The sequence below is a fragment of the Rutidosis leptorrhynchoides genome, chromosome 10, assembly GCF_046630445.1.
Source record: "Rutidosis leptorrhynchoides isolate AG116_Rl617_1_P2 chromosome 10, CSIRO_AGI_Rlap_v1, whole genome shotgun sequence".
Classification (NCBI taxonomy): domain Eukaryota; kingdom Viridiplantae; phylum Streptophyta; class Magnoliopsida; order Asterales; family Asteraceae; genus Rutidosis; species Rutidosis leptorrhynchoides.
The window spans coordinates 277527055-277545490 of NC_092342.1; the positions used below are offsets into that span (position 1 = coordinate 277527055).

General features: G+C 31.3%; 1 protein-coding gene across 1 annotated transcript; it reads right to left on the reverse strand.

Annotated features, from left to right (window-relative positions):
* Positions 1-7211: 7211 nt before the first annotated feature.
* On the reverse strand, positions 7212-7889 carry LOC139871063 (F-box protein At5g07610-like). The gene is made up of 2 exons (XM_071858810.1): positions 7442-7889; positions 7212-7354 (listed from the first exon to the last, which is right to left on the reverse strand). Exons 1-2 carry the CDS (start codon positions 7887-7889, stop codon positions 7212-7214), a joined length of 591 nt encoding a protein of 196 aa, XP_071714911.1.
* Between the last annotated feature and the right edge of the window lie 10547 nt (positions 7890-18436).

Below are 18436 nucleotides of genomic sequence, written 5' to 3' on the forward strand. Positions count from 1 at the left end.
GTAATATAATGACGCCTGATCAACGTGGTTATATTACAGTAAGTCATACCAAATTTCTAATGGATCGTGATGGTGATGAGGCTTGATCAACCTTATCATCACCGCGTACCATGTTACATGACTCTTTTATTTTCTTTATTGCCATCTGAAAATACCGAGACCCTAGATATCACATAATCTGAGACCATACTTTTCTTTGTTGTCATATCATATTTATGCTTCTAATAAATGGTCAGATGTTTCAATTTTAAGATATATATAACTACATGTACACTATCTCGTTTTCGCCTAGTTTTAACGTTGAACTAAGAGATGCTCGATGTGGTTACACCAAGACGAAAACCTCTTCTCTCAGTACGCTCATACTTTCCGCATACGGGAATCTCCTTATGCGATTCCTCAAAGGTGAGGAACTCTACCAAGATTAAACTAGTATTCACCACGAGAGTGAAAATTTTAACAAACTTTTTCGTAAACCATGAAGTCGAGAGACCAAAGCACAACATTCATGATACCTTTCACGTTTGAAACTTGGAGAAACACATAGCAGAATAAAACCGTATCACTCTATACATAGAAGCCAAACTTCAATTCATTGAAAGAACCATAGAGACTTCCGACCGTGAGGACAGCCGACTCAAACAAAGCACAATTTTTATTGTCAGAATTCTTTGGAACACTCGTAGAGAAACTCGAACTCACGTGAGAGTGAGAAGAACAAATGAAACGAAGTACCCGTATCTATTTCCCCAACATAATTCCAACGGATGGCACTAACAAAAATTTCGGGACGAAATTTTCAATAACGTGTAAGTAATGTAACAACCCGTAACTTTTTCGTAAAATACTTAACTACCGTTGATTTTGACTTTTGTGTCATACATGAAGTAGATATTTTCTAAATTATAATTGAATTATTAATATTATTTGTAATATTTACGTAAAAACCCCGATAGAAATTTTCATTCCTCGTGATACGTGAAACTGACGGTCGTTAAACGACTTTTAAGTTGCATTTTGGAAAATAACATTTCTATGTTAATAAAATTTAATAAATATTATTTTTAATATTTATTTTTATTATTATTAGTTTAGGAACTATTATTCCTAATTTACTTGATTAAGCCCGACGACCGCGAGAAAAACGTACGATTAGCGAAAATCGGGAAAACGTCTTTTAAGACAACGAAACATGGTAATTTATTTTTAATAATCAATTTATGTAATTATTAAGTTTTTAAAATACTTTTAATTTATTAGAAATTTTATAAATGAAAAACGCGAATAATTCGTTAAACGCTCGGTTAACGTTCCGGTTTTCGATTTCGGTTAATGACACTTAATGGGTTTACTTAGGAAACTTATCTAGCAACAATTAAGGATTCCCTTGAGCCCTTTTAGAGGAAATCCTCCCTTATGGCCCATCCTTTTGATTAAATCCGCGGCCCGTTTAAGTTAATGATCCATTTAGTGATATTTTAGCCTAGCCCTAAACCACTTAACTTCATTAAACAAAAAAAAGGGGGGGGGGGGAAAACACGTCTGCATTCTCTCTCCAAGCCACGAAATTCAGCCCCATCTTCATCATCTAGGTCGACCATCTTCATCCCTCAAAAACACCTTCGATTACTTGCTCGTTTGCTTGATCGTTTATATATTCGTGACACTCTCGTCGTGCTCTACGCATATATACCAACAATTGAATGATTAGGTAAGATATAAAAACTCTATATTTTTCTAGATTTTATTGTTATTATACATGTATAGGGTTATAATGGTGTCTAGTGCTCAAACCATGACGCGTGTATGTCCGATTTGTTCGTTATATGACTGTACTTGCTATTTTATTTAACCCACGAATTTGGCCAGACCCTAACTGATTGTTCATTATATGACATATTTTTGACTTTGCAATTTACTTCAACTTTATACCCATTTAAAGTAATATGATTTAGTTTACTTGAGGACAAGTAAATGTTTAAGTGTGGGGAATTTGATAACTCATAAATTATACAGTATTTTGATAACATTTTATGGAGTTATCTTAGTATTTTAAATCTATTTTAATCCTAAAACACACTAGAATGGGTAAAAGGGGGGGGGGGGGGGGGGGGGAAGGTAATTCTAATGATTTTATTGAAGTTATGTATCAAATAGGATCAAAAACAAGGAAAAATTGCAAAAAAGGGCATGAAGCCGCCGGCCTGGCAATTGAAGCTGCCGACTTGGGTACACTATTCTAGAATGTTCCAGATTTGATCAAAAAGATTGCCGGATCTTTGAACCGGCCTCCCACTGAAGCCGCCGGCCTGACTTAGGACGGTTACGCGTTTATTTGCTTGCGGATCACGTTAAACTCGCAAAAGAGGTCACCGCCATGAGAAGCCGCGACTTCCCATTGAAGCCGCCGGCTTGGCCACCGAACTTGAAAAACTATAAATAGGGGCCTTCTGTATCAGTTTCAATGTACAATTTTGTTTATCTTTTAGGGTTTTCTCTAAATCACGAAAACTCTTAGATTAGGGTTTATTTTCAAGTGTAATCAAGAATATCAAAGTTATTAATTCGAGTTTCTTTTCTTCTACCCTTTTGAGGTATGAATCTATCTTTATATTTTCGTTTATCTTATTTTATTCAATTTTTCTGTTTTTGTTCTTCTTTCATTATGAACTAAACGTTCATAGTGGTTACGTGGACGAAAACTAACTTTGTCTGGGAATTAGATGAAGCCGCCAGCTTCCTCAGTTAAAGCCATCAGCTTTACTGAGACAAAGCCACCGGCTTCGTGCTTTAATTCGTATAGTTTCTGGTTCTTTTCCAGATCTGTATGCTCGAGTTTCTGTAATGATGTTTAAACTATTTTGAATCTTTTATGCTTTAATATACTTGTTTGCCATGCTTAATGATTAGATAACATGATTTTAGGATTGATTAATACTTAATCTGATGATCTATTATTCGATTCATGCTACTTGTTTAGATCTAGTCCATCAAACTTGTTAAATTGAATTGCATGCAACTAGGTTAAACAACATAATAGTGATAAACTTGTTTAATTTGAATTACGCTTATATAATAAAGTTTGATATTGTTAGGCTTAATCGATGATCCTCTGTTTGGATGTATTTAATTAATGATTGCAGAAAACTTAGTAGTAATTAACTTTCAGCTAGTAACTTGAGTTGATCTACTTTATGTTTAATAGCTTATATAAATTGTCAGTCTATTTGCATGTTGATCTGCATCATAAGGTTGATATGTATCATGTAATTTAATTGAACATGAAGAACTGAGATGTTAGTTATGCACATCACATATCTAACATATGCTTTAAGTCCTGCCTATTAAATAATATGCAATACTTGTCTTAACCTGTTTAGGGATAATAGTTGGTCTATGATTATTATCTTGATTTGTGTTAATATACGTTACAATACTTGCCTAATATAATTTCCATATGAGTTAGTCGTTCATGTAATTGCTTTTATTTATAATTGTTTATCTTGAATCTTTATTTCCTACTTTATATTTCATAATTTTTGTTTACTCTAAATCATCTCTTTCCTAAGAGATAAGAATCTATCCTATAAAAAGACATAAAATTCTATCTTTAGTTCTTTAATAAGAGCTAAACTATCTAATAAAACAACCTAAAACGCATCCACACTCTCTTGGGACGATAACCTAAAATACTACATCTGATCGGGTTTTGTTGCTCGTTAGGGTGTTAAAAGTAAAATAAAGGTTTTATAAATTTAAAAGCTGAAATAAAAGATTAAGCACTACTACACACACTTTTGACACATCAGACACTTTGTTGTCAAGCCTTCTCTTTTGGCTTCTTTATATCTTTCTTCAACCCTAGTTCTACTCGCCGGAGTCCCCTCCCGACAATTGATGAGCTCCCTAAACCTTAGTTGCTTAAGCGCGACTTTGCTTTGAACCTCGTCACTAAGCCACCATGATTCTCTATCCGATCTATGTCCTCTAGATGTTCCTACTGCCACACCTAAGGCTTCCTTGGCTGCCTCTCTAATGGTGGACGCCAGACAATTCCACATCTGGTCCGCATCATCCTGAGATACCGTCTCTACTTCTGCATCAACTCTTTCTACAACCAAAGTTTTAAAAGTCTCTGCCTTCTCTCCGTTCAACTTCTTCCATAGGATTTTAGGTTGGCTGGTCCTTACACTCTTGGTGACCCGTCTCTGGGGAACCAAATCCATGACCAACAATCTGTGCTGGGAGGAGCATGTCAAGTCAGTCAGTGCCTTACAGTCCCCACATGTCCTAAGATCCCATTTGCGTAGTAACAAATAGTCAATCTGGGTACTATGGCCCTCGCTATGAAAAGTTGCTAACTGAGCATTCGTCTTCTTGAAAAACGAATTCTCAACGACCAAATCGTAGGCAACAGCGAAATCGAGAATAGAGAGCCCTTCCTCATTTCTTACTTCGTACCCAAAGATTCCATGGGCACCCACCGGAATAGCCCTCGACATCCGTTCCTATATGCCCATTTAGATCTCCACCAATAAGTAATCGATGGTCCGGCGGGCACATCCTCACAACCTCGTCTAACGATTCCCAGGAGTGTCTCTTTTCAGTTGCACCAAGGCTCGCATGAGGTGCATCAGCGCTAATGACCGTGTAGGTCACCTCCTGGATGACTAACCTAACCAACATAATCCTATCGCTCCGTCTACTCACATCCACAACATTCTCGTTATAGGGTGGGCCAATAATAATTCCAACACCGTTTCTAGCTACTCTCGATCCCGAGAACGACAGCTTGTAGTCCTTGATCTTAACCGCCCCTCGACCCTTCCATCGAGTCTCTTGGACACACAAAATATCCACTTTACGTTTACGTAAAGTCTCCACATGTTCATAACGTTTGCCGGTCAATAATAGTTCCTAGGTTGAACCTTTAAGTTATTAATTATTTATTATATTAATATGTTAATCAAGACAGGTTGTTTAAGTGATCATTTAAGTTATTATTTTTTCACTTGTTGGTTTCTTTCTGTGTTTTCATTGTTTATTACAAGTCCAATTTACTATTTTGTGTTTGCAAATCAAGCTCAAATAATCGAGTTTACCTTTTTTTTTTTTTTCTTGCTTATAATAAAAGCTTAACCAAAGTTTGGTCATTTTTGACCTTTAAAGTATAATGTTTGTTAGTTTGTTTATGTTATAGCAAAAGATACTTTAGCAATCATTATATCGTTCGTAATAGAAAAAAACCTACTTCGCTTTTTTGTTGGATCGCCGGTTCTTTATCAAATATGGTACTATTTAGATCGAGCTAGTGATGTAAATCTGTTGTCATTTTGGTTTAGGTGTTCATTTAAGCAGAATTTTTTTTTTTTTTTGCCAACTAAGGATAACTATATAAACATTTTTAATCTCGAAAAGAACAAGAAAATCAAGAATAAAAAAAAAGTCACGAACGAGGCATAAGTTTAGTTTTTGCATTATTATTATTTGTGATGAGAATCTTGCACAATTTGACATATGCGTACAAATGAGACCAACGTCACAAACAACAGATGTTAATACACAACCTGCAAGTCAAGTACTTTTCTCAACAAATGTTAAGTTGGTTAATACCAACAATACTAAAATAATACCTTTAAATAATTTGGGGTGTTACATCTTAAATAGGTTTATTTCTATCCGGATCCGACTTGGTTTTTCTAGATAACTACGCTATTTTGGTAATGGATATCGATATGTGATTTAAACTTCATTCTCATCTCATCATATCGCAAATAATTGATTTTCAAAGTTGTTTTACTCAACACTATTTACTAATTATATAATTATTTGCATTTTCAAAAACAGAATAATCAAAAAATCACTTCATCTCATCAAAGAATGTTAACAAATAAGTGTCATCTCTACTTTAGTCAATTTACCAAATAAATACTCATTCCGTTTCAAAAAACTGTCTACCTTACTAATTATGTTTGTTTCGAAAATATTGTTCATTACTTTAAATAACAATAAAAATCTATTGAAGTTCCATTTATGTCCTTTTTATAATTGGAAATAAGTCATTTAAAATGACAACTAATGTATTGATTACTCTATAATAATTTTCTTAAAATAAAATAAAATAACTCATTAATTAAAGGGTAAATTAGACAATTTATAATTATATACGAAATTTCAACAAAAATTCAAACAAGACAATAAATAGTTATGGGACGAAGGGAAACTGGATAATCTTATTTTTTTTCAAACACTCAAACTAGTAATTATCTAATTATTGCGATATCAAACTTCATAATATAATAGAAACACTATTCGTCTATACCACGTTTTACTACAATTATCTGAGTAAAATGCGTAATTAAATTTCAAAACGCAAATTCAAACACTCATTATTATTGTTGAAGTCTTTTTACCAATAATTAATTTATCTTTTTTTATTTCTTTTTGAATTTAAAAATGTTTGACATACATATATATGGCTAAAAACCAATGTAAACTAAGCCACGCACATAATTTATTGAGCTAGAAACGGAAAACGAAATAAGCAATGAAACATAGCCCGATATTGTTTATTGACCTACCTAAGTAAGCAATAGTGTTGAACTTATAATCTCATGAAAGTAAAAACAAGAAATGTAGCTAATTATGAATATATACATCAAAATCTGCAGAGAGACGCCGCTAATGGATAAACATTCGGCCATTGAGATAATCTGGGAACCCAACTTGTAATGCGAGGACAAGTAAATTCGTGAAGTGTGTGACATGTCTTGGATTCCAAGTTTAACCTCAGGATTTTCGTACGTGTTTCCACCACCAAGAAAGATTCAACAGCATTATCACCACCACCACCACCACCACCACCCAAAACAAGAGATAATACATCAAACTCAAGTGCGCGATCATCTTTGGTAAAAGGCCCATAAGGCGGTTTCACGCTTTTAGGGAACAATGATTCATCAAATACTTCAAGATCAACATGGTACTTCACTAGCCAATCTGAATAATCTCTTTTTAATTCATAAATCTTGAACTTGGTAATGAAAGGACAATAAATTTCAACAAGAAGCAACTTTTCCTGGGATGCAAATATATAACTTCTATGGTTTATGTCCATCAAATTCAAATTAATACAAGAAAAGGGTGTTTTTTTTTCCGTAAGCCATCTCTTGATCCAAATCAAAATACACAATAAATCCATATCGGTCGATTCAATGAATGGCATTGTTCCAATATACACCGCTACTATACACAAAAGCTGATTTTCTATCGAATTTAAGTTTATAAGAAAGCTTGCAAGTGCGAGTTTGTGAGGAATACACATGTATATCACTATGATAATGATAGCCATCCCCTGAATCACAACTACAAACATATATGATTTTGTAATAAGGTGACTTTGAAGGATCCAAAGCTAAGCTCATACCTAACTCAGACTTACCTGGGCCGGGAACCGTAGTTAATTGATTAATGGTCGGATTGAATACGTAATGTTTGTCCGTAATCGCTTTATAATCAGAATGTCTAACATTGCGGGTAATACAAAGCATTAAACCGTTACAAGAATGCTTACATTTTATAAAGTCAGCGTGTGGATCGATGATGCTGCGGAGTGTTGTGAAAAAGAATTTAACCGGACTATTAATGTCGAATGGAACAAACACATATCCTGATTCCGGGTGTGTTACTGGGAGGAACACACCGGAAGGAGGATCAGGGTTAGGGTTAGGGTTTGGGCTGCGCGTGATTAGAGAGTACCACTCTTTGTTTACAAACTTAAACCGAAGTAAAGATGTTACCGGTAATCTTGATAGGATTTCAGTGATAAGGTCTTGGCAGGAAGAAAGTTTGTCCGCAGCCAACTGAAAAGAATGATCCGCAACAGCCATGATTATATGATTATAATTATTTTTTTTATTATGATAATACTAATACTAATAATAATAATAATTGTGTTAGGTTCCGTTAAATCCATGAGTATTTATATGAAGACGGGATTTTGCTCTATCATATAAAGGGCATCATAGGTCTAGCCCAAATGTTTTCTTTGTGGGCTCATTTTAGGCTACTTTTAAACTTCTCAAAACCGACAGGTCAGGCAACCAAGAAGGCCCATGGTGGTGACATCTATTTCACCATTAATTTAACTACATCCACCAAATTTTCATTGCATTTCCCAAATTGCCGTTATATGATACGGACTTTTACTAATCTTGATAAAATAAAATACTTCTCTGTTCCACCTCTCACTTCTTGGAACACATCTTACTTCTTTTGTCTGCCTATTTCTATTCCCCCATTTGTTTCTACTTTATCATTAATTACTATTGTAATAAAATGTGAACCTTCTTCTAATTGCTTGTATTCTTATTAAAATGGAGGACTATCTTCTCAATCACTCAATTAAAACTGGGTAGCTATCATTCTTTTGATTTCTATCAATTCCTCAAATAACAAGAAATTGAGAAGTTTTTCTTACGTTCTTTAATAGTATAGTACTATATTGTATACTATTGTATACATACATAAATTATTACAATTACCATTACTTTACTTTATTACTACTACTACTATATACTAATTAACAAAGTTTATGAATAGTAAATGAATAGTACCACTTTTACGCTTTCCCGATTTGTACGCCCCGCATAAGCAGTTGTACCCACAAGGCTCCTACCGTGCTACAGTTTTTTTTTTTTTTTTTTTTAAAAAACACTCTTCATCATTCTCTTTTAAAATTTTTACTAAAGGACCGTACAAAACCGTTGCTCCCATTTTTTTTAAACTAATTTTCATCAAAATTACTACTATATACTAATTGCTTTAATACTACATACTAATTGACATAGTTTGGAACGGCAATTGAAAAGTAACCACTCTTACACTTTATCGACTTGTACGTCGTGCGAAAACAGTATTTTATTTTTATTTTTTAATTCTCCTCCCCATTCTCCCCTACAAACTTTACTAAAAGACTGTACAAAAACGTTGCCCCCATTTTTTTAAAACTAATTTTCATCAAAAAAACGTGATGCTTACTTCTTATTTTGTTATATTTACCCTTCTTTTTCCCTACAACTAGTTAAAGACCCGCGAGATCGCGGGCATTTTGGAGTTATGTTTTTAGAAGACTAAACGTACCATAGTATAACAGAAACAATATATTAATGAGTTTGAACGAACATGAAACACATTATTATTTATGTTGTATAGTTTGAGAAAGTTCAAAAACTCAAGAAACCAATGTATTCAACAATAAAAAGAAATGAAAGCAACTTAATAAAGTCTGATGAGTTGGTGATTTCGTTTGATATGATCATCCGAAAACCTATGTATATGGAAAAGATTTAGGGAAGGTAGTTAATGAGTTTCCAAAATTTGGAGTTTTGTATCTTTACTATTTGCAAACATATTTAAAGACCCGCGAGATCGCAGACATTTTGGATTTATGTTTTTAGAAGACTAAACGTACCATAGTATGACGAAAACAATGTATTAATGAGTTTGAACGAACATGAAACACATTATTATTTATGTTGTATAGTTTGAGATAGTTCAAAAACCTGAAAATACCACCGTATTCAACAATAAAATGAAATGAAAGCACCTTAATAAACTCTGATGAGTTGGTGATTTAGTTTCATATGATCATCCGAAAACCTGTGTATATGGGCCCACAACTTACCCACAATTAAAGACTACGTTACGGATTAGATTGGCCCCACTTCTCCTGTCAGTGAAAGGTAAAAAAGCAGTCATCCATGATTGACATGGCTACAATCAACATAGAATTTATTGCACACGTTGAGAATGTTTAACAGAAGAATCAACTATTGATATATCAGATCGATGAATAAGTGACCATGAGAGAACCCTGAAATTTTAAGAGGTAACTACGATCACTAGCCATTATCAGAGTTACTACAACAATATGATTAAGAGCAAAAATATTAGCAAAAAAAGAGTTGAAAACACCTCATGGCACTTCTGCCCACAGAATGAGAAGTTTGAATAATTGGTAAAAGGACGACAATGGGGGAGAAACAACCTGTGACCCGCGAATACCCGACCCATAATGGGCGGGTAAAATCATTAAATCTTACCCGCGATCACGGGTAAAAAATAATACCCGCCAACGGGTCGTGGGTACATACTACCCGTCGCGGGTAAATCCCGACCCGCTAATTCATAAGATTTTTTAATTTAATCGCGACTTTATACATACAATTATCAAATTTAAAAGTGATTTTACTTGTAATGCCAATAATGATCAAAAATATAATATTACATGAGTAAAAAACATGACTTTCACCTCAATTTACACTTGTTAATTGTACATATTGTTTATAATTAATAAAATTATCTAATTTTTATAAAAAAAATTAACGAAGTTATATATTATTATTACCCGCGGGTTAACCCGCAAGTCACGGGTATCCGCGGGTCACGGGCAACGAAAGTTTTTTACCCGCGGGCGGGTAATAGGTCTCAACAACTAAAAAACAACCCGACGGGCGGGTCGCGGGTATATAGAACCCGTGCCCATTACCCGCGGGTGCCAAAGTGAAGATGAGAATAAACAATGGATGACTTTGAACTTACACCAATTTGACCTGTGACAAAATGTGTTCCGCATTGAGGCACAACTTTGAGTACCTATTGCAATTAAAACCTCCAGTATATGCATAATATGAATTTTGATGGTATATTATCAGTAGACTTGTGCGATTCTTGTTTCCCAAAGCAGCTCTCAACCTGAAATATATGCAGAAATAGGTTTATAAAACTTTGGTTATTACAAACCAAGAATAAGTACATAGATGTAAGACAATATAACATACATAACTTTCATGAAACAAAACTGCAAACATACATAACTTTCATGAATCATTGAAAAATGAGCATATAATCAAAATTATACCTGTATCGTCGAATATATGGATATAAACCTATAAACACCCAATCGAATGCACATTAATTGTCTATGATAAACGTTGGATTGAGGTAGACGATGGCGATAGATTTAGGGTTAGGGTTTCCGCTATTCATATGGATTCAAAGCATGGTACATATCCTACAAATATAATATTTTTCAGCATCATGCACAAAACCTATCATTTATGGCTTAAAGGAATAATTACGCACATAGGTAGCAATATGGGTCAGGTCAGGTTGGGTCAACTCAAAATGCTTATGTCCTACTTTTAAACTTACTTATATACGGAGTATTATATATAGTTTCTTAGTGTCTGAATATGATTACAAAATATATAGTACTCTACTAGAACTGTAAAAGCTATATATGAGAAATACAATTTGAGTGACTTTTGTTGTGTTTACATGAACCGAAACACCTGTTTAGACTTTCATAAATAACAAATACAAACTTTACACTTTCATAATATAAACACCTTTTTCAATCGTACAGTAAGAACAAAAAAAAACTGATTGTTGTAAAATTATTAATAAACTAAATCATATATTCATAAATATATATAAAAAAAAAAAAAAAACTCTTTAAGCAAACCTTATAAGGCATATAACTTTAGTTGTACCAGACATTTCACCAAAAATCTTTCATACACTTTGACAATCACAATAGTTAACTTGCATCACCTGCATTTGGTCTAAACAATATGAATATAGACAATAATTTTAGAAACATGAAAGCAAAACAAAGACATGGATGGAACTATATATTCTTATTTAACACTTTCAAATCGAACAATTCATTGAAACATGAAAGTGATGCGCTATTAACCAAGTATATAAACATCAAAACTCACATAAGCCGCTGAATCAAAATTCCAATTAACAAATAAAGGAAAACATAGAGAAATAAAAATAGTTGACAAATGGAGCTGTACCTAAATGATTTGGAAGCCGGATAGATGAAGTTGCTTTAAATTGGAAATAAGGGCCAGCAGAGTTTGCGGATTGAGGTGACTACCTGTAAAGGAAATCCAAAAAGGTTGTTATCTTTGCGATGACCATTTTATTATTCCTATCTATGTAAAAAAAATTAATAAGTCCAAATCAAATAGACAAATCTACTTTATTAAAATTAATTAAAAACAGTATAAAAACACATTCAATAAATAAAATACATTCATTCATATGTTGAAATTTAACAGTTTTGTCCCAGTTACTCTAATAAAACTGTAAAAGTTATATATAAGAAATACAATTTTAGTGACTTTTGTTCTGTTTACATGAACTGAAACAACTAAGACATAAGTTAAAAATCCAACAGATAAGCCTAATATCTAAATCAAAATAAATTCAAAAAATAACAAAATACAAACCTGACATCGATATTCCATGTAAACTATTAGATTGCATTCTGACCACAATCGCTTCCGATGCTACAATATCATTTGTACCTTTCAGCTATCCCATCTTTAAACATAAAAAACTTTCAGATCTACACTTATAATACACCATATGAATCCCATTAAAATCGGAAAAAAAATACAGGATACAGATTTGTACGAAATCAATCAGAATACGATAAGCTCGCCGAAATAGGTTCTTGCATCGATTTAAGATACAATGGTGGAGGCAACGGTGTGCGATGGTTGCAGGCATCCAGTGATGATGGTTACAGTCATTTAATAGATTAATTTTCAACAAAGCACCACAAAGAAAATATGATGTAATAATGTTTTTATCATATATCATATGACTAAAATTTTGAGAGACAGAGTTTGTTGAGCTTACTCGTGATGTAGAGACATCTTTTGGAAGCAGTATATGTACCCTTGGCAGTCTTTGCCTACTAAGGATGTCCAATAATAATCAATCATACCCTTTTCATTACACTGTTTTCCAACATCCTGCAAACACTAACGATTCTTTATTATATCATAGAACATAGAATACCATAAACAATCAACCCAATTAAAATATAATAAACGATATATGAACGTTGAAGCCTCATTGGCATTTGATCGAACACCTATTGTGCATAAGAGACACTCTCATAATCGCAATCGATGAAAAGAGAAACATATCAAAAACAAAATTTATAACCAAAATCAAATATTTAACACGTTGTATATTATTAAATTAAGTCAAAACTTAACTTAATTTTAACAGTTTTATGTTCAAATACGTAAACCCCAAATTACACTCCTAAAATTCGAGAAGATATTCCCATTCTGAAAGGATACAGATTGATGCCGTTTCAAAATAACGGGAAGAACTAAAAAAATACCTGGTTGGAGTTCAAAGACATCGAATAGAATATCGTGGGGTTGATCATGAATGATGGGGTCGATTTAGAGTATATACAGTAACCCTAATTGGTATTGTAATTGTCTTTGACAAAAGGATTTAAAAGAGATATGAAGAAGGAGATGAAAAAATGGGGATGAAAAAAGCCTGTCGACTGAATGTTTGAAACATATGTGTTTAGAATTGTTAGGTATTATAAGGAATGGTTAGTGGAGAATTGAATGCATTATTCGACTTTTTTATCATATTTTTAGGAAATGGGGAAAATGAGGTTTTTAAAATTTGAATTTGAATACATTTGTATTTAAGGAAAAGATTTAGGGAATGTAGTTAATGAGTTTCCAAAATTTGAAATTTGAATAAATCTGATTTAATTTCGAGGAAGGTATTTTCGTACAATTTTGGACATTTTCTTAGATTAAGTAATGGATTAGGTAGATCATTTATAACCATTAGATTAAAGGGTAAGATTTTGGAAATTATTGATCTAACAGCAATTGGAAGGTAGATAGGAAAAAGTTATGTGTTAATAAGGGCTCTCTTTTAAGGTATAGTAGGATTTTTCCTAAACATTGCCAAAAAAAAATTAGACGATGGCGCGGTATCGCGCGCAACCTAACACTAGTTAGGATTCTATTTCTTATTTTAGGGATATGATAATGATAATGAAAATCAGTATCAACAGGTGATGGATGGAATGTAGCGAATAGATTTAAAGCTTGTGGATGGAAATGAAAGTGACTGTATGTTAGTTGGTATAGCCGGCATACAAATGTTCCGGTCACCAAATCTGAAGCATCGTTACCATTACCGCCGCTGATGTACAGATCTGATCGGTGGTGGTTAAGTGATATACTTCATATAACAGTAGCTTTGGGGGAAATGAATTTTAGATGACGATAAAATTACTGAAATAGTCCCTATGGTTTGTATCAAAATTTTTTTGATTGAGTTCATCCTCGTGGTTTGTAAATATTGTTGATTTTGTCCCTCCGGCTGACAGTGGTGTGACGACCCGGAAATTCTCAACCAAATTTAAACTTAATCTTTATATGTGTTCGACACGATAAGCAAATTCTGTAATGTTGAGTCTCGAAAACTTTGAAATTATATTCATGTAATCATTTACCCTTTGACTACGCTCGACGATTCACGAACATTTATGTGTATATATATATGTGTATATAATATATAGTTATATTAATTAAGAACGTTAACAAGGTATTAGATGTATAATACTTTACATGAACGTATGTGTATCAATATATGTTTAATATATATTTATCGACGAAATTAAAAGATAATCTCAAATGATTGAATTATCAGTTACATTATGATATGATTACGGGTCTCTGTTATGAGGTCCACTGTGATTTAAGAAATCTGTTTTATTTGGAAAATGGTAAAATGATTTAGGTGTCACGTCTTCTTTAAAAAGGAATATAACTTTATAAATATCTGGAACTATTTTTGACAAATTGTTACCGATCCATTTGAATAAGGATAAAGGTTTTAACGTTATCTTAAAATTTAGAATCTTTCTAGAAATCTTTTGACAAATTATAAATGATAACGGTCCGTGATCCAATTAATATAAATAACTTACAACGTGTAATTAAAAACGTGTTTATATATATTTTGAATTATTTAATAAACAATATTAGTATTTTATTATTGAATCGACTGATATCGTATCAATTATATGTTTTAAAATATAAACGTTATATGATATAATAATTTCTATTATTCAAGCGACTCTAAAATGAACTTTGAAATATAATTAGTTTTGAAAAACTAAATATTATATTTAATTTATATATATATGTACAAACTATATTTTAAATATATATTTTACAATGTGATAAAATATATTATTAATTAGATACAAAACGTTTTGATTATATATATATATATATATATATATATATATATATATATATATATATATATATATATATATATATATATATATATATATATATATATAACGAGACGATGATTTATAGATGCAAATGACCAAACACTCAAGCGTATAAGTTATATTTCGAGTGATATGGTTTATGGATAACTTAAGTCTATATATTGACAAGAGTACGAGTCAGGAACGTAAAATGCAAATTATTAAAGCGTACGGTGCAACGTTCGAAAAACCGGAACCGAGACATTAGTCGAACGTCAACGTACAAGTCATCGGAACTAAAATTACAAGTCAACTGTGCACGTGAATATAATATAATATATAATTAATTATATAGATTAAATATATATTTATATATAATAATAATTATATGAGTGCCGGCAGAGTAAAACGAAAATTTGTGAGCTGGAACATCAAGCCATGCGATCGCATGGCAAGATGCCCACAAACCTATGCGATGGCATGGCAGTTGGTAGGTGGCTCAAATGCTTATATATCGAATTCATTTTGCTCCGGATTCATTTCATTCCTCTCTTCATTCCTCCCTCTGTAAGTATTATTAATTATATTAATTATATTATTATTATTATAAATAAAATTAAGATTATTATTAATCTTATTAGTAATATTATTATTAGAAGGTGTCTTATTATTACTAATATTATACATAAAATACTACGACGGAGTCATGAGCGAGTTATCTCAAAATGGGTTTTTTCGAGTGGGATAGAGCTAAGGAAATTATGGGTTATAGCTATGGAGGTAATGGGTAATGTTCGTGGGTATGCTCGTGAGGTCAATCTAGTGTTTATCATCTCCGTTGCGTCTACGTACTTTCCTGCAATATTGAATCTCAATATTGATACGTAAGCATTCATACCTTATCTTTTATATATTAATAGTGTATCCCTGACTAGTGCTCGAGTATATATGATTATGCATGCTTGTATGCTTAATTTTGTCATTAAATAGTTTATGATAAATCATGAATTTAATACATATGCTACTGAGATAAGGTATATGATATGCATGTCGTTGGAAAGCTGGCGAAAAATTAATAACTTTTCATTTAGAAGTCGTGTGATTTCGATGAACAGAATTAAAGATATGGTCAACTGAATTATCATTAACTCTAATATTATTATTATTATAATTATTATTATTATCGTCGTTATTATTATCGTCGTTATTATTATTATCTATAAATTAGTATTATTATTATTATCATTATCTTTATTATCACTAAGGTTATTATTATTATTATTATTATTATTATTATTATTATTATTATTATTATTATTATTATTATTATTATTATTATTATTATAATTATTAGTATTGATATTATTACTGAAATTATCGTTATTATTAAAAAGTAACATTTTTTTTATAAAAACTATCATTTTATTATTTTTTATCATTATTATTATTAAAAGTATTATTAATATTAAAAATTATCACTTTTATTAAAATTATCATTTCTAATAGAAATATCATTTTTATTATAAAATATTATGATTATTATCATATTAGAATTATTATTAAAAATTATCATTTTGATAGAATTATATTTATAAAATATTATTATTACTATTCTTATTATGATAATTATTATATATAGTAAATATTATTATTAAGATAAATTATATTAATTTTTTTTACTAATATTAAAGTATCGATACTATCAATTATCATTTAAAATTTATTGTTTTTATTAAAACTATCATTCTATTAAAAATTATTATTATTATTAAGAATTATTGTTTTTATTAAGAATATAGTATTATTAAAAGTATAGAATTTAAAACTACCGTTTTATTTAAAATTATCGTTATTATCAATTTTATTAGTATTAGTATTATTAATATTATTATTATATTATTATTACCTTTGTTATTATATTAAACACTTTTAATAACATTATCTTTATTAATATTATCATTATTATTATTACAAAATAATACAACTTTTACTCATTATTATTATCAATATTATTTTATCAAATAAATATGTGATACAAAGATATTTTTACAACACGTAATATAATTACATTAATAATACATACCACTATATGTTTATGATTTTGAGTGAATTATATAAATTTTATTACTCGAGATATATAAAAATATATTTTTATTATATATAAATTTTAATGTAAATTTTTATATGACTTGTATTATTTACTCTAATAAAATCTGATAAATATATTTAAATATATAAAATGACTATATATTAAACATGTATAGATTTTGAAAGTCATTTTGGGTCAAACTAATTTTTGTTAACTTTTGCATATCAGTCTCGAGCATTAGGATTGTGGTACACTATGACTCGACCTTAACTGTTAGACAGATATTGACCATTATTGTTAGGACCCCGAAGTTGTATAGTGTTAATGTGTAATAAGCTTAAATGATGGTTCCTTAGAAGAGGGCTATATAAGGAACCTAAATAGTCCTAATTAGATAGTCATTGCATTGTAACTGAGTTCTAGAAGCTGTGAAATGTAAATCTTATTGATTCTCTCTCATACCGAGTCTCCTTTACACTTACCGAATCTCATTCTAACTTGTCTTTTCTTCTAATCTCAACATGATCTGACCTATCATTTGGTATCAGAGCTTCCAGGGAGTGATATTACATCACTAGATCGATCCAGAGATTGAAGATTACAGAATCTGAGCACTCTCGGTATATTGAATCAGATTCGGTATAATCGAATCTGATAATCTGACATTCAGATTCTTGTGATAAGTTCAGCGAAGGTGTATTAGGTTGATTAGAAAGAGTTTCAATCATCATTACAGCTTTTTAACATCAATTATGAAGAATCAAGTTAATTTTTAGAGTTCGTGGCTAAAACTCTCGGTATTCATCATTTCCAGCTTGACTCTGTAGTTTAGTAAAGGTTTGAGGTTTCAGTTGTGATCGTGAGGTGTTTAATCACATTTCTGAAGGTTTAATTTCATCAATTCTTCAAGTTTTGAAGATTTGATCTACATTCGGTATCGTAACTTCCATATCGAATCTGCTTCAAAGTTATTAATTCTCAATCAGTGTTGCAGATTGTGGTATGTTTGTGATTCTATCACATTCGGTTTGGTCATACAGAGCTAATTGGTGTGATTTGAGAAAGGATTCGTTTGAATTCTAAGTTTTCATACTTAGACTCGGTATTGTTAACTGCTACAGTTAACATTCGGTATCCTATACATTCGGTATCTTTGATATTTTGTGTGATACTAACTTGTTTCCTTGTGCAGCAAGGTTACAGAATCTAGT